General features: G+C 42.8%; 2 protein-coding genes across 4 annotated transcripts in view; one reads left to right on the top strand and one right to left on the bottom strand.

The window, feature by feature from the left end:
* FARS2 (phenylalanyl-tRNA synthetase 2, mitochondrial) overlaps nt 1-3,484 on the bottom strand; it is a 217,014-nt gene extending 213,530 nt beyond the window's left edge. For both annotated transcript variants that reach the window (XM_032222695.1, XM_032222696.1), the window contains exon 1: nt 3,403-3,484. The gene's annotated coding sequence lies outside the window, so the exon portion shown is untranslated. The remainder of the gene's footprint in view (nt 1-3,402) is intronic.
* Nucleotides 3,485-3,548: 64 nt separating this feature from the next.
* The window catches only part of LYRM4 (LYR motif containing 4), a 42,987-nt gene continuing 26,457 nt past the window's right edge, over nt 3,549-20,078 (top strand). Inside the window, exons 1-2 of one of the 2 annotated variants that reach the window (XM_032222698.1) lie at nt 3,549-3,670; nt 9,833-9,953. In XM_032222698.1, coding sequence (XP_032078589.1) covers nt 3,585-3,670; nt 9,833-9,953 — 207 coding nt within the window. In that variant the 5' untranslated portion in view covers nt 3,549-3,584. Of the gene's footprint in view, nt 3,671-9,832; nt 10,068-20,078 lie in introns of those variants that run through there. The other variant, XM_032222697.1, reaches the window with a different exon arrangement.

Here is a 20,078-nt window from a genome sequence, read left to right as displayed (position 1 = left end):
AAGGATTTCGATTGTTAAAGAGGTGGAGCCGAGGTGGTGCAGTGGTTAGGGTGCAGTACTGCAGGCCACTTCAGCTGACTGTTATCTGCAGTTCAGCGGTTCTAATCTCACCGGCTCAAGGTTGACTCAGCCTTCCATCCTTCCGAGGTGGGTGAAATGAGGACCCAGACTGTGGGGGGCGATATGCTGACTCTGTAAACCGCTTAGAGAGGGCTGAAAGCCCTATGAAGCGGTATATAAGTCTAACTGCTATTACTGCTATTGCTAAAGCAGTTCTGGGTGGTATAAAGGGAGATTGCCATCTTTACAAACTCTTCTCTTTTTCCTATTCCATCTACAGCTATTGTAAAAACAATCGGTCAAATGTATACCAAATGATTTGAATAGACTGACTCTTATATAATGTTCCATATTTCCCCCCACTATTTTTAACCCATCTTCATTTAACTACCGTATGCTATCTGTTGTGGCCCAGCAGGTGCCGTTGGAGCTGCCACCAGACTCTGACAGCGAGGGGCCCTATGAGTCGGCTCTGGAGGATGTGGAGGACCCTGGACAGGGTTCCGACTCCAAGCAGGGCACAGAGAGGCTGGTTGGCCACCAGGAGGCGCTTGAGCCTTGGACCAGTGGAGAGGAGACAAGGGAGAGTGAGCCGAAAGCCAGTAGTGAGTTGTTCCTGGATGCACGCCATCGAAGAGCTACAAGGTGTCAGGAACAATTACACAATTACAGGAGGTGATTGCACTCAGTAACAGTAACCTCAATAGAACAACAGGTAGAATGCAAACAGATAGCGAATGCAGGAAAAAAAAGAAATTACATGCAATGATTTTTCTCCTTGTAACATCGGGGTAAATCACCTGCTACCTTCAAGATATTCTGAACCAACTTCCTATGATCCTTAGTTATTGTCTTTGTTGGTTACTATGATGGGAATTGGATGTTACTAAAATCTGTTAGCATGAATGCATATGGATGAAGGAGCGGGAACATATTGAATAGTTCTATGCCATAGATATATAAATAGCATAACTTGCAAAAGAAATACATCAATAAATGAAGAAACCAGAATGATTGGTTCTTGTTTATGCACATAGCATAGATCCTGATTCTTGAGCCGAGGTGGCGCAGTGGTTAAATGCAGCACTGCAGGCTACTTCAGCTGACTGCAGTTCTGCAGTTCGGCTGTTCAAATCTCACCGGCTCTGGGTGGTTGACTCAACCTTCCATCCTTCCGAGGTGGGTAAAATGAGGACCTGGATTGTTGTTGGGGGCAATATGCTGACTCTGTAAACCGTTTAGAGAGGGCTGAAAGCCCTATGAAGCGGTAGATAAGTCTAACTGCTATTGCTATTGCTTTTATAACTCATAGTAAATGGGCGGTATCAGCTTCTATACCACATCAAGTAATCCTCAAGTTACTACGACAATTGAGCCAAAAATTTATGTTGCTAAGTGAAACATTTATTAAGTGAATTTGCTCCATTTTATGCTCCTTTCTTGCTTCATTTGTTAGTGAATCATTACAGTTGTTAATAACATTAGTTGTTAAGTGAGTCTGGCTTCCCTCATTGATTTTGTTCTGTCGGAAGTTTGGAAAAGTTGATCACATGACCCTGGGAACACTGCCACAGTCACAAATATAAACCAGTTGTCAAGCATTGGAATTTTGAGCATGGGGATGCTGCAAAGAGTGAAAAGGGGGGGTCATAAGTCACTTTTTTCCGGCGCCGTTGTACCTTTGAACAGTCACTAAATAAAGTTGTCATAAGTTGAGGACTACCTGTACGTACTTTCACAGCAGGGTGGAAAGTGGCTCAGTTTCTGATAGTCGCTAGTTATGTGGTTAGGGGATCACATATCTGTTTAAAACAGGTCATAAGTCACTTTTTCGGTGCCGTTGTAGCTTTGAACAGTCACTAAATAAAGCTGTTGTAAGTTGAGGACTGACTACCTGTACATACTTTCACAGCAGGGTGGAAAGTGCCTCACTTTCTGATCATCACTAGTTTATGTGGTTAGGGGATCACATATCTGTCTAAAACAGCCCCCCCAAAAAACTTGGCCACTTTAAGACTTGTGGACTTCAACTCCCAGAATTCTCCAGCCCCTTTAAGACTGTTGGACTTCAACTCCCAGAATTCTCCAGCCCCTTTAAGACTTGTGGACTTTCAACTCCCAGAATTCTCCAGCCACTTTAAGACTGGTGGATTTCAGCCACTTTAAGACTGTTGGACTTCAACTCCCAGAATTCTCCAGCCACTTTAAGACTGTTGGACTTCAACTCCCAGAATTCTCCAGCCACTTTAAGACTGGTGGACTTTCAACTCCCAGAATTCTCCAGCCACTTTAAGACTGGTGGATTTCAGCCACTTTAAGACTGTTGGACTTCAACTCCCAGAATTCTCCAGCCCCTTTAAGACTGTTGGACTTCAACTCCCAGAATTCTCCAGCCACTTTAAGACTGGTGGACTTTCAACTCCCAGAATTCTCCAGCCACTTTAAGACTGGTGGATTTCAGCCACTTTAAGACTGTTGGACTTCAACTCCCAGAATTCTCCAGCCACTTTAAGACTGTTGGACTTCAACTCCCAGAATTCTCCAGCCACTTTAAGACTGGTGGACTTTCAACTCCCAGAATTCTCCAGCCACTTTAAGACTGGTGGATTTCAGCCACTTTAAGACTGTTGGACTTCAACTCCCAGAATTCTCCAGCCCCTTTAAGACTGTTGGACTTCAACTCCCAGAATTCTCCAGCCACTTTAAGACTGGTGGACTTTCAACTCCCAGAATTCTCCAGCCACTTTAAGACTGGTGGATTTCAGCCACTTTAAGACTGTTGGACTTCAACTCCCAGAATTCTCCAGCCAGCAGAGCTGGCTGGAGAATTCTGGGAGTTGAAGTCCAACAGTCTTAAAGTTGCCAACTTTGAAGACACCTCTGGTCTACAAAAGAAGGGTGGCAGGAGCCAAGTTAGAAAGCGAGGGGAAACGTCCCGAGTCCTTGATCCGAAACGACGACCGACAGACTCCCCCCCCCCCCCCTTTGAGCCTTTTTAAGCATTTTACTGAAGTGCCAGCTCCCAAAAACACCACGGGTGTGTCATCCAAGCCGTTGCGTCCTAGTTAGTATCCCGATGCAATTTAGGGAAGGAACCGTTTCGACCCAAGGCGTTTTGGAGAGCTCGGGAGAGAAACGCACGTGCTGGGGACACAAGGCGGCCTGTGGGATTTTGTTCAAAAGACCCGCGAGAGAAAGTAGCGGAGCAAGAGAGACACCTACACATACAACACACACAACGCACACTTTTTCCCTCCCCGATCAGGCAAACGGGGGGAATCCACTTCTCCGGCCCGGCAGAGAACCGCGCGCCCTCCTCCTCCTCCTCCTCCGCATACCCACCTTTCTCTTCCCTCCGGCCAGCTCCGTCCTCCGAAGCCCGAGCGGACCGCCCTCCCTCTCCGCCCGGGTCGCCTTCTGGAGGAGAAGGGGGCAGGCCGAGCGGCAAGCCGCCTTTGCCTTGCGCCTCCCCGGGGCCGCTTCCGGAACCAGGCAGCCAAAGGCGCAGGAGGCTTGCCGGGAAGATGGCAGCGTCCAGGAGGGCCGAAGTGCTGCGCCTTTATCGGGCCTTGCTGCGGGAAAGCCAGGCTTTCAGCGCCTACGGCTACAGGTAGGAAGCCGGGGGGGGGGGCGTCTCGGGAGGGGAGCCAAGTCCCTTATTCTAACCCCCCCCCTGATAATCATTCACCCCCCCATCCCACCCACTCCAGTTAAACGCGCGGAGGATGATCGGGGTTGTTTCATATGCGTAAAAAGGATCTATCCAAAATCCGAGTGGAGAACTAGGGGAGAAGGAAGGGAAGGAAGAAGGGGAAGGAGAGGAGGGAGGAAGGAAGGGAGGGAGAAAAGAAAAGAAAGAGAAAATAAGGTGAGATGTGGAGGAGAGGCAGGGGAAGAAGAAAGAGGGAAGGAGAGGTGGGTGGGAGGGAGAGAAAGAGAAGGAGAGGAGGGAGGAAGGGAGAGAAAGAGGAGGAGAGAGGGTAGGAAGGAGAAGATAGAGGGTAGGAGTAGGGGAGAGGTAAGGGAAGGAAGAGGGAAGGAGAGGAGGAAGGAAGGAGAGAAGGAAGGGAGGGAGAAAAGAAAAAGAGAAAATAAGGTGAGATGTGGAGGAGAGATAGGGGAAGAAGAAAGAGGTAAGGAGAGGAGGGTGGAAGAGAGAGAAAGAGAAGGAGAGATAGGAGAGGAAGAAGTGTGGAGGAGAGGCAGGGGAAGAAGAAAGAGGTAAGGAGAGGTGGGTGGGAGGGAGAGAAAGAGAAGGAGAGGAGGGAGGAAGAGAGAAAAAGAGAAGGAGAGAGGGTAGGAAGGAGTAGATAGAGGGTAGGAGTAGGGGAGAGGTAAGGGAAGGAAGAGGGAAGGAGAGGAGGAAGGAAGGAGAGAAGGAAGGGAGGGAGAAAAGAAAAGAAAGAGAAAATAAGGTGAGATGTGGAGGAGAGATAGGGGAAGAAGAAAGAGGTAAGGAGAGGAGGGTGGAAGAGAGAGAAAGAGAAGGAGAGATAGTAGGAGAGGAAGAAGTGTGGAGGAGAGGTGGGGGAAGAAGAAAGAGGTAAGGAGAGGTGGGTGGGAGGGAGAAAAAGAGAAGGAGAGGAGGGAGGAAGAGAGAAAAAGAGAAGGAGAGGAGGGAGGAAGAGAGAAAAAGAGAAGGAGAGGAGGGAGGAAGAGAGAAAAAGAGAAGGAGAGGAGGGAGGAAGAGAGAAAAAGAGAAGGAGAGGAGGGAGGAAGAGAGAAAAAGAGAAGGAGAGAGGGTAGGAAGGAGAAGAAAGAGGGAAGGAGTAGGGGAGAAGTAAGGGAGGGAAGAAGGGGAAGGAGAAGAGGGAGGAAGGAAGTAGAGAAGGAAGGGAGGGAGAAAAGAAAAGAAAGAGAAACTAAGGTGAGATGTGGAGGAGAGGTAGGGGAAGAAGAAAGAGGTAAGGAGAGGTGGGTGGGAGGGAGAGAAAGAGAAGGAGAGGAGGGAGGAAGAGAGAAAAAGAGAAGGAGAGAGGGTAGGAGTAGGGGAGAAGTAAGGGAGGGAAGAAGGGGAAGGAGAGGAGGAAGGAATGAAGTAGAGAAGGGAGGGAGGAAGAAAAGAAAGAGAAAATAAGGTGGTGTCATAGCAGGTGTAAAGGATGGTAAACAATACATTCCAAATTATAACTTATATCCTTTTAAATGGAATAATAACAATATAAGAATGGCAAAGAAAAAGAATAACTATGTGAATGTATACCTATAACTGTATGTAAGAGAATAAATGACAGGAAAAATATAAAGCACAATATAGGTAAATAATATTTGATCATAAGTAGCTAAGTATAAATAAATAAAGAAATGTACATAAAAATGGATAACGAATAAAGAGACCATGAATGCAAGATAGAAATGTACAGAAGGGAAAACACTAACTGCAAAGAAACCGATTCGGAACTGCGGTATGATATACGATGGAACTTATTGTTCCTATGTTGTTTTTAAGTTATGCGGTTATTTTTGTTGATGTGCTTATGTGTATAAAATAAAAATTCAAAAAAAATAAATAAAAATAAAACAAAATCCGAGTGGAAAAGAGGCTGGAAATGTTTTCCGTTTTAAGCGTTGTTTTTTTTTAATAAATTTTTATTTTAAACACATAAACACATCAACAAAAACAAACACATGACTTAAAACAACACAGGAACAAGAAGTTCCATCGTATATCATACTGCAGTTCCGAATCGGTTTCTTTGCAGTTAGTGTTTTCCCTTCTATACATTTCTATCTTGCATTCATGGTCCCCTTATTCGCTATCCATTTTTATGTACTATTCTACATTTGTTTATACTTAGCTATTTATCACCAAATATTGTTTACCCATATTGTGCTTTACATTCTTACTGTTATTACTGTTATCTTACATATAATTATAGGTATACATTCACATAGTTATTCTTTTTCTTTGCCATTCTTATACTTTTGTTATTCCATTTAAAGGGTTATAATATTTGAGTTGCTTTGTTTACCATCCCTAGCGCATGTTGTAACACCACCTTATTTTCCCTTTTTTTTCTCCCTCCCTTCTCTCCTTCCTTCCTTCCTCCTCTCCTTCCCCTTCTTTCTTCCCTTACCTCTCCCCTACTCCTACCCTCTCTCTTCCCTTTCCTACCCTCTCTCCTCTTTCTCTCCCTTCCTCCCTCCTCTCCTTCTCTTTCTCTCCCTTCCACCCACCTCTCCTTACCTCTTTCTTCTTCCCTTGCCTCTCCTCCACTCTTCCTCCTCCCCTCCTACTATCTCTCCTTCTCTTTCTCTCCCTTCCACCCACCTCTCCTTACCGTTTTATTTTTATATTCCCCCACTTAAATCCTGGGGGGGAGAGGTGACTGTTCAGAATACCTTGTTGAAAAATGAAGGAATAACATCTTAGTTTGAATGTACGATGTACAAGGACAGTAATGAACATAAGCATACTGGATAGTTGATTGGTGGGATTATACATAATTGAAAACAGGGATATACACAAAAATATTGGACAAAGATTTGGAAATGGGTGCAAGAAATTACAGGAGAACAGATAAAATACAAACCCGAAATCTTTCTACTGGGAAATAATCAAAGGGAAATATACAAAGAGAATTAAGTACATATTAACACATCTGCTAACCACAGCTAGAATAGCATTTGCCCAGTTCAGATAAGAAATTAAACTAAATTTGGAAATGGGTGCAAGAAATTACAGGAGAACAGATAAAATGCAAACCCGAAATCTTTCTACTGCGAATAATCAAAGGGAAATATACAAAGAAAATTAAGTACATATGAACACATCTGCTAACTACAGCTAGAATAGCATTTGCCCAATGCTGGAAACAAAATAATACCCCTTAGGACGAATTAGTGATAAAAAAAACTTTAGATTGTGCAGAGATGGACAAATTAACACTGAAATTAAAAGATAAAGAAGAGTCGGAATATTATGAAATTTGGAACAATTGGTACAAATGGCTGCAAAACAGGAACAAAATTAATTAAGCCAAAAAACAATATATATATAAATATATATAGAACTGTGTATAAAGTGTGTAAATATAGAAGCGAAATATTATATACATGTACAGGTATGATGACATAAACAATGTTGATGTAATGACAGTAAGGTGTTGTAGAAGGGAAAAAATAATAAAAAAATCTGTCGGGGGGGAAAGAAAACTGATATACAAATATAAATGGCTGGTAAATCTCTTTCATATCGGGATATGTGATTGTATAAAGGTATATTGTTATTAAACAGACAATCGAGAATGTAAGGGAATTGGATTTATTGAAAAAATAATAATTGAATATACATTGTACAATGAAAGCGAGGTATTTAGTTATATTAGATGAAAAATCTGTGATTGTAAATGTAATTGAGAATATGGATGCAAAAACATTTGTAACCAAACCACATGCTATATGTAATGAATGAGATTTTTTTATGTTTTTTTTTTATGTTTAAAAATAAAAACAAATTGCAAAAAAAAAAATCCTGGGGGAGAGGGGAGTAAGTAAAAGAAGACAAGTTCTGCTAAACAAGAGTTAAAAGTTGAAGTTGATAGTTTAACTAAGGAAGCAAGGCAGAAATACAATGCTTAAATTAAACTTACTCTTGTCTTTATTTTGGCACTAACTGCCTTGCCCTGTAAGTGCGTTTGATTTTATACCGTTGCATAGCATAAAGGAGACATTGTTAAATCGTGTGCTGCATCCAGTGGTGGGTTTCAAAAATTGTTCGAACCTACTCTGTGGGTGTGGCCTCCTTTGTGGGAGTGGCTTGCTGCCCTCCCGAGGCTTCATGAGCTTCCCTGAAAAAACGGCCCTGTGGGCAAACCAGAAATTCAGGAATGGACTTCCGCTTTGCTCGAAGGTTCCTGAAGGCTCCGGAGGGCGTCCGGCGGGGGGGAGGCTGTTTTCGCCCTCCCCGGGCTCCTATAAAGGCCCTGGAGCCTGGGGAGGGTGAAAAAAGCATGCAAAAAATGGGGGGGGTCATGCCTGTAGTACGCGCATGCACTACCCGGAGGAGGGCCTTCTCTGTGGCTGCTCCGGCCCTCTGGAACAAGCTCCCCGTGGAGATTCGGACTATCACCACCCTCCAGGCTTTCCGCAAAGCCCTTAAAACGTGGCTGTTCCGACAGACTTGGGGCTGATGAGTTCCCCGCCCCCGCTCGAATTGTGTGGTTGTTGACTGTTTTTAAATTGTTGTAGTTGTTTATCCGTTGTCTTTCCTCCATGTTTGTATTCCACCCCCCCCTTACTTTGGTTTGTGAGCCACCCTGAGTCCCTCAGGGAATAGGGCAGCATAGAAATGTAATCAAATCAAATCAATAATAATATTCCATTTCTGCTGCTAGAGCAGGGTCTACTGGAGTGATCAAATTGATGTCTGGAAATGCTACCTGGGATTTGTTTTCCAACTTGGAGGAAATAAATTAAGTATTTTGGGATGTGAACATCACCACTGGGCACATGTCCCACGTGCCCCACTTCAGGGTGGGGTGGAGATGGTTGAATCTGGGAGGTAATTAGCATTCCATTTGGTACTAGTGATCTATCAGATGAGGTTATAATGCACCCTTTCCTGAGATATTCTTCCCGGGGTTCAATTTCCACCCAATCTCCAGCCCAATTGCAAATGAATAGATTATTATGATGAGACGAGGTGGCACAGTGATTAGGGTGCAGTACTGCAGGCCACTCCAGCTGACTGTTATCTGCAGTTCAGCGGTTCAAATCTCACCGGCTCAAGGTTGACTCAGCCAGTGGTGGGTTTCAAAAATTGTTCGAACCTACTCTGTGGGTGTGGCTGCCTTTGTGGGAGTGGCTTGCCACCCATGTGACCGGATGGGAGTGGCTTGCCGCCCATGTGACTGGATATGAAGATGCCGACGACACTTGTCAGAACCACCTTAAATTACCTCTCACACAGCACTGGCACGCATAAGAATATGATGTCAACTTGTTTTTTAAAAGGCATCTTTGGTTTGCGTTAAAACAACTTCAACACACGCAATGTTCTGATTGCACCACAAACGCAGTAGCCATCCTTACCTTTCACAGAGGCACTGAGTTTTATAAATATGAGCATGATAGTGTAGAATAATCATATCCAAGGACCAGTGGTGGATTTCAAAAAATTTTGGACCCTCTTCTGTAGGTGTGGCCTGCTTTCCGGGTCCACTGGCGGAATCTCTTCTAACCGGTTCGGTAGATTTGACGAACCGGTTTTACCGAATAAGTGCGATCTGGTAGGAACCCACCTCTGGACTCAGCCTTCCATCCTTCCGAGGTTGGTGAAATGAGGACCCAGACTGTGGGGGCAATGTGCTGACTCTGTAAACCGCTTAGAGAGGGCTGAAAGCCCTATGAAGCGGTATATAAGTCTAACTGCTATTGCTATTAGGATCCCTTTCAACTAGAAATTAGTCATTGGAATGAGACTACTGCATTGTCTTTTGTATGGGGATTTCTTTAAAGATTACTCAGAAACTCTATTTTTGTAAATTGCAATGGCCTCTATGCTGTCGACTGAGAGCCATTACAACCATATATAGCATCAGTTTTACGAGTGCTGCATTGACTTCAAGTAAGTTTCCAATTATAATTCAAAATACCAATTTTAGCTTTCAGAGCTCTGGATGACAATGACTTCCAGTTATCTCAAAGACCGCCTTCAAATATGTTGAATATTCATCTTGTGTTCATCTCAATATTTGTTTGAATATAGTTTGTATATCAAGCTTTGAGGAGACAGTGCATGCTTACATTTTTTTTCTTTAAAATTTATTAGGACATATGCCATCAGAAAAATAAGAGATGCCTTTAGAGAAAACAAAAACATCAAGGAATCATCAGAAATAGATACACTAATCAACAAAGCAAAAACTAATCTGGAAATGATGCACCGGCAGGTAAGCTATCAATCAATTAAACTCGAAACTTGGTATAGTATTCCTTTTCTTCACGTATATAACTTTAGTCTCTTTCAATCTCTCATGAATGTACATTAAATATATATACTTTATCAGTTAACATTAGTATACACATGCTTCTGACTAGAAGATATAAAAGATAAAACATAAATTTATATTGTTGGCACTTTAAAAACAGCTTACGAGAAAAGGAAAATGGAAACCACTGCACACATAAAAATACGAGTACCAGCTACAATGGGAGTGATTGGTTAGGTTTATGGCTCCTTAAGATACTGTATCAGAGGTGGGTTGCTGCTGGTTCAGCCCGGATCGGCCAAACCGGTAGTAGTGGTGGAAGGAGGTTCAGCCCACCCACCCGGACACTTCTGCGCATGCATCCCGCGGGAGTGTGCCCAAACCGGTAGTAAAATAATTAGCAACCCACCTCTGGATCGTGCCGTCAACGGGAGGAAACTGGAAATTAAAATAAGCCTACCACCATTTAAAAGCAAAGGAAATCTGCAAAGCTTCCAAACCCACTTCAGCTCCTAATCTGCCAAAATTTCTGAACCAGATAGGAAGGTATAAAGGACGTGTGTGAGTTCCATTTTTCTTGTGTCAATTATTTATTCAGCTTATATCTTATGTTTTCATTTGTTTTACGTTTCAAGTGTCTTAGAATAGAAACAGAAATAGATAAAAGGGAAAAGAAGACATTTAAAACGATAAATATTAAAATCTTGATTGTCATCGTTAATAGGAATCTCTCTGTTCGATGCATCGCATGATCCTTTGAGTTTTACTCGTCAATTTGTTTTATAACATAAAGAGCATCCTAAAACAATGCATACATTCTGTTAGTATGTATTCTGCTAGTGGCAATAAACTTGAGATCTTCTTCTAAGCATGGATTCTTAGCAGGGGTGGGTTTCTCGCCCCGTTCCAACCGGTTCGGTTGGAACGGGGCCGGCGGCGTCCTCGCGCATGCGTGTGCACGCGCGCAGCGCACGCATGCATACTAGCGTCTGTGCGATGCTCCAGCTGCTCCTGGAGGATCGCGCAGGCGCTGTATGCATCCTGCGCATGCGTGGAAGCGCAGAACTCGTCAAAACCGGGTATGGAGCGCGGGCGCGCGGGTGGGCCCTTCGCCGTTCCCGGAAGTTACTTACTTCCGGGTTCACCGATCAACCGGTTCGCAGGGACCGCCGCGAACCGGTTGAAACCCACCCCTGATTCTTAGGTAGCTGGAGTACCAGCCAGTCAAGAATAAACCAAGGGAAGAATTAATAAGCAGAAGGAACCAAAGTAACCCATTTAAAACTCACCCTATTCACTGGCTGCAAAATGCTGACTAGATTAGAAGAAAAACTGAAAATCAGCTAAAATAGAATCAATGTTGTAGAAGAATATGGCTAGTTGAATGGAATTCTAAATAGGGTCACAAATGACTAGTATTTTTATATTTGTAGACGTACATAGTTTCAATTTCTCATGGAATCTCTTGTCATATAATCTGAAATATTCATCCCAGTTTTTATTTCAGAAGGACATTAAAACAGCCACCCAAAGTGATCAAATAAGTAAAAATATAACTACAAGTTTGAATTATTTGCATGCTAAAAATAATAGCAGCTAACATACTGTATTGTAAGATTTGTCCTGTGTATTGACAATGCAATTGCATGAACATTTTGGATTGTATTTAAGTTTATTTTGGTAAGTGTACAACATTCAGTAATAAATAGGTGTTATGGCTACATGGGGAGTTTTAAATATAAAAGTATTTTCAAGATGATAAAATATTATATCCTATTATTTAAGGTTGGTAAATGAATGCCTAAATGCAGACATGGTTACTCAGCAAATTTGACAGTTTTACGCAAAACTTCATTTATATAAAAATAAAATGCTTTCATTATACCTAATATTAACTTAGGGATAAGTTGCAATATTAACACTGCTGTATTTTATGCACATAATTTTCTAATTTGTATTAACGAATTTTAAGGGCATTCGCATTATTTTGAAATGTCATACTTTTTAATTGCTTATTTATGTGTGAATAATTTGGATGGTGAAGAATATTACAAGTAGTTAGGACTTTTAGAACTGTTTAAAATTGTTTATAGAGTTTTTTAAACAATAGAGCCGGAGCTGATGAAGTATGTGTATTTTGAAGTTTGAGGTTTATTAAAATGTAGCACACCACATTTAGCTGACTTTCTTTTTCCATGACATGTCAATAAAAATTAAATAATATCCCAGCTGCCTAGTAATTTGTTGCTTCTGTGAAATCAAATTTATATTCTCTTTAAATGCTAATTTATGGTTTAGTCATCAAAATGACCTCTTGGCATCTCAGGTTCATAAATAACTACTTGAATCAGTCTGGGAGGAATTGTGGAAACATGACAGATTACTGTCATTTAGTTGTGTCATCCTTAGGACTTGACAAAAATTTTAAAAGGGAGCTTTCTAAGGTTAAAAAAAAGCACAAAAGAGTGTTTCTGTATACTGTTTTGTAGGTTATTGATTTTGTTATGAAATGATAAAAAAGCAAAAAACTTTTGTCAAACTTTCACAGCTGATGGAAAGCAGTTGTCAATTTGTTGTATTTTCTCTAAATATGTGTTCAGAAACAGTTAATAGAACACTTTGGTTCACCGACAAAAGGGCGAACGACAAAACCGCGCCCGACAAAACCGTGGTGACAAAACCGCATGTTCTAAAGCGCTCTGACGAATGAGCGCTGAATTGCGCCGATAACAGTGCGGTGACAGAAGCGCGCTGTAAAACTAAAACTAAACCTAACCCTAAACGTAACACTAACCCTAACCCTAAACGTAACACTAACCCTAACCCTAAACGTAACGCTAACCCTAACCCTAAACGTAACCCTAACCCTAAACCTAACCCTAAACCTAACCCTTACCTTAATTTAAATCGGCTTTTTGTTGACGCGCTGTTGTAAAGCACCCTTCTGTTTCCGGGCTGTTGTCGCCACGCTGTTGTCTGTGCCTTGATGACATCACGGTTTTAACAACGCGGTTTAGTCGGATGCGGTTTTGTCGTTCGCCCTTTTGTTGGGTCATGGAACACTTCATTCTATTCTAGTCTTCAAGGACCCACTGGAGGGGATGGGGGAAGGCCTGTGGGGATCCGGTGGGGGAAGGCCTGAGAGGACCCATTGGTGGGGTTGGGGGGAGATATGCAAGGGTACTATAGCATCCCTGCAATTGGTCTACAGGGGCACCGCAGTGGCCATATCTTCAGGACTAGGTAATAAGTAGCTTTTGGATGGCCATCCATAACTTCAAATGGCCATTAAGTGGCCAGTTGTTAAATGATGAGTACCTGTATTAAAACTTCAAAAAACTACTAAAGTTACAACTGTTTTTCAATTTTATTTTCTGTAATAGGTTTTATGTATCTGAATTCATATGGAAATCTAACGGTGTCTTTATTTGTGTGTGAGAATGAACAGTCTTGTTTCTTTTTCTGCAAATCATAATGAAGTGGTATAAATTGTCTCTCAGGCCATATTGGATGTTTGGATATATGAGGAGTAATACTTAGAGTAGTAATCTGTTGCCATGCTTTTGGATACCGCTGACCCTTTTTGTTGTCTAACAGTAAATTGGAAACTAGGATTTTCGTTACCTTAATCCATTGTCTGTTACCTTCCCATTGGGACACCGGTGTAGCAACCTTCCTTAAAGCTTTTATGCTTCCTTATTATTGACCTCAATTTCATTCTTTAGCTCCACTTTGTAAATAGCAACAGAGGCCAGGCAGTACTCTTTGCTTAAACCCTTCTGTGTTGAATAGCATATTCCAGACTGAAAACAAATCACAGAAGCGCTAGCTGTTTATTAGAATTACTTTATATAAGGTGTTCCAGGCTTTCACAGCTGATGGAAATGATCGATAGAAGCTGGCATGAGATCTAATTGGCAAGAGTATATAGTAACATGTAGTTCCTATCTCAGATTGATGATCTGCCTCCTGACTTGTTTCAGTGCCCTTTATATTTATAAACTACCTGTTCCCAGCCATGCGTTGCTGTGGCCCAGTCTGGGCGTAGTGGAGCAGCGGGTGGGTGCTGCCGTTGGTCAGGACTCGGGGCTGCTGGGTTGGGGGAGGCGGCGCCGGGGCTGTCGGCCTCATGGAAGTTGTTGAGCATCTCCTCGGAGGAACTGCGCTCGGGCTCCCCCAAGTTGGTGGCCCGGGAGAGTGAGACGTCCAGGATCTTGGAGGAGGAGAAGTCCTCAGTGTGCTGCCTCACGGGGCACCCAGGGGCCGCCCTAGCCCCGCTGCACCTCAGGCTGACACCGCCGTCGCCCCATTGGAGCCGCCTTGGCAAGGCCGTAGCTGGTTCACTGGGGGGGGTGGAGAGTGTGCGTGGCCAGCCGGGCTGAGGAGACGCTCCACCTCCTCTGGAGGGCAGAAAGGGGAAAGGGCGTGGCCGCAGCCCAGCCACATATATAAAGGGACCGTTGGGACAAAGCTGGAGGCCTACTGAGTCTAAGATAATGCCATCTTTGGTGTTGGATGGGATGGTACTGACTCAGACAGACCAGTGTGTAATCTGAGAATTATTCTAGACTCACAACTCCTTCTTCAAAGAGCCGATAGCAGTCTCAACATTCTAAATGTGTTCATCAGGCCGAAGCTTAGAGAGCCATGGCCCCTAAAATCAGCAGGATGGCATACTCTGATCAGGTAGAGGCTTATTAAGGTTAACATCACTGCAGATAAGACATTGCAAACCAAACTTGTTAGCTTTAAAGGAGGAAGGGAAGGGGAGTTGAATGCAGGTTGGAAATAGTATGCAGGGTGCCATTGATCTCCTAAATCAGTATTAAGTATTAAGAGCCAGGTGGCGCAGTGGTTAAATGCAGCACTGCAGGCTACTTCAGCTGACTGCAGTTCTGCAGTTCGGCTGTTCAAATCTCACCGGCTCAGGGTTGACTCAGCCTTCCACCCTTCCGAGGTGGGTAAAATGAGGACCCGGATTGTTGGGGGCAATATGCTGACTCTGTAAACCGCTTAGAGAGGGCTGAAAGCCCTATGAAGCGGTATATAAGTCTAACTGCTATTGCTATTGCTATTAAGGGCAGCAGAACGTTACATCGCCCCAAACTTGTCTTTTAATTTTAAGCATTAAGAAGTATTTCTAAGATGGAGGAGTTGTTTTTTTCCCCCTTTGTTCCTGCAGTTCACCCAGTAGCAGTTATCAATATATTCCATTCCTCAGAAGAGGAAACACTTAAAAATTCTACTATCTGAAGTTATTTATTGAAGGGATTTATTATTGAAGTTCTGCTGTTACAGCTTGACAATTAAGAAGTATTGACTAATGTAAACACATTATGGATGTCAATTTTAAAAAGCGCAAGATTGATTAACATCTCAGAGGAATGCTAACACAAGCCATTAGGAGCTATCGATAAGTATTCAGCAGCCACGAAAGATTAGGCTGCTAATAGACAAACTACCTTCTGTTAAAATTAAAATCTTTTAAAATCAAATGCTGAGCATTGCATCTATATTAATTTAATTTTAAAACTTCTACCTTTTCAGTTATGGTTGTTTTACTTATTTATAGGCTTGGATTTTTAAGATAAGATTCTTATTTATTTACTTCATCTTAGTAGCTAAATAATAAATGTTCAACATTGAAAAACCTTAGATAATCCAACAATTGTGTGGACTAACAAGACTTCTTCAACTGCCATGCTTAAAAAGACTATAGGTAAAGTTAAAATAATAGAATGTCAGAGGCAGGAACCACAATTCTATCCTACTTGGGCTAATTTTGTATTGTTTTTAAATTGCAGCATGCACGCTATTGGCAGTACTTATGATACTCAGTAAATACTAAGCTGTTTATTATCCGTTTCTCTCTACTCATATTTTAGCAGATGTTTTGTGTGTATTATGGATTTATATTATTTGGTTAGTTGACAATATATATGTTAGTTACATGTTAAAAATAGGAGTATTAGCTTCTAGTGTAAATGATAATTCTTGGACTTAACAAGCCATCATTCGATCAACTAGAAGGTTATAAAAAGATAGCAACTGTGTCTAGCAGAGTATCTAACACAGGGGTGTCAAACTCAAGGCCCTTGAATTGGTTCACCGACAGATGTGCGCACGACAAAAGCACGCCGACAAAAGTGCGACCTCGAAATCGCGCCGACAACAGCGCGCTGACAAAACTGCACCTTCAACAAACAACACGAAAACAACGTAATAACCTTAAACCTAAACCCAACCCTAAACTTAACCCTGAACCTAACCCTAACCCTTACCTTAACCCTAATCGCGCTTTTGTGGGCGCGGTTTTGTCGGCGCGCTGTTGTGGGTGGGATTTTGACGCCACGGTTTTGTCATGCGCGCATTTGTCGGGTCACGCCGTGGATTGGATCCAGCCCGCAGAGTGCTTAAATCTGGAAATACCAAAGGATGGCCCACGGCGTCTGTGGCAGCCAACAGTGGGTTGCACGAACCGCATGTGACCCTTCATTGAATTGAATTGAATTGAATTGAATTTTATTATTTGTATGCCGCCCTTCTCCGGGAGGGACTCAGGCGGCGAACAACTCAAAATGGGGAAAAGGGGACCATAGAACAAAATACAAGTAATTAAAATAACCAAGAGTCACACAACCATACAAGTCGAGAGGGGAGGGGAACTCATCAACCCCAGGCCTGCCGGCAAAGCCAGGTTTTGACGGCTTTTCGGAAGGCCTGGGGAGAGGTGAGGGTCCGAATCCCTGCAGGGAGTCCGTTCCAGAGGAACGAGTTGTTCATGCCCCATTTTCTGCCTGGGCGGCCTCCTGCAGCACTTTTCCAGCCAAAACGGGGCACGGAGGACTTCCTCCACGTGCCCCCCCCACACCCTGTTTCGGCCAACAAGGTCCTGCAGGAGGTGTCTGTCCCATCTCGCCTATCTGGACGACTCGCGGGGGAGAACTACAGTGCTGATCCGGTGCTCGAAGAAATCCAGTTTGACCCTTGAGCTAACAATTAGCCTAAGAAGAAATGGGAACCCGGGGAAGTGACCAAAATGAAAATCTGCCCTAAATCTTTTCTCACCTATTTCTTACAAAAGCCCCCCCCCCTTTCCTTCCCTTGAATTTTCCCTGGCACTTTATTGCATTTTAAAAAAATTGCAGCAGCAATGTAACTGCCATGTTTTGAGGATTTAAAATGTAAATATCGCTTGTATTGTTTTTTGCTTTTATCATTTCTATCTGCACGTGTAAAGTGTATCCTCGTTTACCGAGATGTACTTTTAGAAATCGTAAAGCTGTTTGTGGTTTCCCAGGCCTCCAGCCCCCCCCCTTCAAAAAGAAAAGCTCCCAAAGAAAACAAGGAGATCTGTCACATCGAATAAAAATGCCAAGGAGCTTGAAGCTAGAACGCTGACCTATTTTTTTTTTAATTTATTTATGAAAGAAAACAGGAAAGGAAGCAAAAGGGACCCGTGGGTTTCCAGTAGTATAGTAATGGAGATGACCTTTAATATTGAGGCCTTTGGATCAAATTTAAGTTGGCATTAAAATTTTCTAATAAATTCCCTGCTGAATCACTGAGTGGTTTTTTCTTCCCCCTGCCCTCAAAAGTTAATTCAGTAAGGTCACAATGCAGCAAGTGCTGTCTGTGCTATTGTAATTGCTCTCAGCAGGCTGGTAGTACCAAGGCACTGAATTTCTAGTGGGTGGGCTTTTATTTTTCAGCCAGCCTGCCTTATTTTCTCCTTCTGTTCTCCCTCCACATTCCACCTTTTGGTCCCCCTTTTGTTGAGAATATTGCTGCCCTTACGGCTGCTGGTCCCCCTTTCATTTGTTATGCTTTTTCAAACTGTTCCTTGCATGCTCTCAACTGCAGGAAATTGAAAACATAGAAGAATAGAATATACTATAAAACCTGTAAGTCATGTTAAGGTGTTGTGACTCAGCAGAAGTTTGCTGTGAGTTGAGTCGGGATGCAGGAATAACAATGCAGCTGGGGCTCGTTAGTGTGGTCTTTAGAGCCAAGGTGGCGCAGTGGTTAAATGCAGCACTGCAGGCTACTGCTAGATCAGCAGTTCAGCGGTTCAAATCCCACCGGCTCAGGGTTGACTCAGCCTTCCATCCTTCCGAGGTGGGTAAAATGAGGACCCAGATTGTTGGGGGCAATATGCTGACTCTCTGTAAACCGCTTAGAGAGGGCTGAAAGCCCTATGAAGCGGTATATAAGTCTACTGCTATTGCTATTGCTTCTGGGGATAAAAGGACTGGTGGTGCCACGCCCTGGTTGCAGAAGTCAACGTTCATTCATTCGTTCGTGCTTCGTCGTTCATCGGTCGTGGTTTGTTTGTGAGAGGCACTTGGATAAGTGATTTGCTTTCTGTAACCTTGATTCAAAGAGACACTTGGAGAAGTGATTTGCTTTCTTTCTGTAAAACCTTTTTGTCAAGAGACTTTATGTTTATTTTTGGGCTCGAGCCAGCGTGAGCCGAGACTGATAAAGTTCTTTCCTTTTAAGTGTGTCTGACTGTCGTCTGTTAACGAGCGAAGAAGGGAGGGTCAGAACATTAAGGATAAAAAAAGTTATCCATGATAGGACAGGTTGTATCCTTAGTTAAGTCTCCTATCACTGCTGCTCCTGAGACCCCCCCCTCCTCTCTTTCCTATCTCTTCTGAGCTCTTACACCAGGGATGTGACGTCCTGTGTTCATTGATAAATGATGTCACCAGTACTGAAACTTTTCACAGCATCCTCCTGTATTTTTCTCACCAAAAGTAATAGAGAGTGTTTGTGTAAATAAAAACACAACAGCCAAATTGATTATGAGAAATCCAGATTTTGAGGACATTACAATTCTTAAATCAGTGAAATAAGAGAATTATTACACTTTTTTGTTTTATTGCAATGTTTGATGATGATGATGATGATTCGTTCATTTATTCATCATATTCAGATAGCTACCTTCTTACAAATGTGGGCATGTGTACAATAAAAACATCATTAAAAAATAAAACATATCTTAATTATTTGTTAGTGCCAGGAATATAAAAAGCTGGTTTCTTTAATTCGTGACTAATATTGAAAGGGAGAGAAAGAATTATGAGGTAACTTTACAATTATCTCATAATTCCTTTCCTCCCATATTTGATCCTTTCTAACCACCATTGCCAATTTCATATATCTGAAGGGTTCCACCACAAATGCGCGCACAACAAAAGCACGCCTGACTAAACCGCGGTGTCTAAAGCGCGGTGACAAAACCGTGCGACGAATGAGCGACTAATTAGCCCTAAAGCGCGCCGACAAAAGCGCGCCAACAGAAGTGCGCCGACAGAAGCGCACTGTAACGTAACCCTAAACAACCCTAAACCTAAATGTAAATCTTACCTTAAATTAAATCGCGCTGTTGTCGGTGCGCTGTTGTCGGCGCGCTTTTGACATCGCGGTTTTAGCGCCACGGTGTTGTCGGCACTTATGACGTTCGCGCTTTTGTCGGGTCACGTATCTGAAGAAGTGAACTGGGAAAGTTTATGCCACAATAAATGTCAGAGAACTCTTGAGTAGTTATGAAATAAGAGTTGATTCCCAAAGTGACCACACCTGAGCCGGGCACAAAATAGGATATATAATTACACGTAATTCTTTTTATTTCATTGTTTGCCCAAGAGTTGCCTAGAGTGAGAGTCCTCAACCCCCAGCCCTCAACATGCCAGAAACTGGACCACGCATAGGCCCATCTGCGGGATGCAGGCAGCATGTGGAAGCCACGCATGTTCCATCCAGTCCATGGAAAAAGTACTCTCTATGTAACTGGTCCCTGTTGCCCAAAGGTTGGGGGCCTGGCCTAGAGAACTTAAAAGCCTGCAAGTGTGAGATGCTAAAATCTGCCCACTTAAAAGAGATCTGTGAAAAGGAGGAAGCGTATGTGAGTTTGCATTTTATCTTGATGAATTCCCAGAGAAATCCACTGTAGAAGGCAAACTGTATGAGATCCTTTTTTCATAAACCACATTTAAAACATGAACATGACAAACAAGCCTTTAAATTTTGTTTTGAGAGCATAATGTTCTGACCTAGGCTTCCCCAGTAACATGAAGGCAA

Source organism: Thamnophis elegans, chromosome 8 (genome assembly GCF_009769535.1).
Source record: "Thamnophis elegans isolate rThaEle1 chromosome 8, rThaEle1.pri, whole genome shotgun sequence".
In the NCBI taxonomy this organism is placed as follows: Eukaryota; Metazoa; Chordata; class Lepidosauria; order Squamata; family Colubridae; genus Thamnophis; species Thamnophis elegans.
This window is presented reverse-complemented; position numbering and strand designations above follow the sequence as displayed.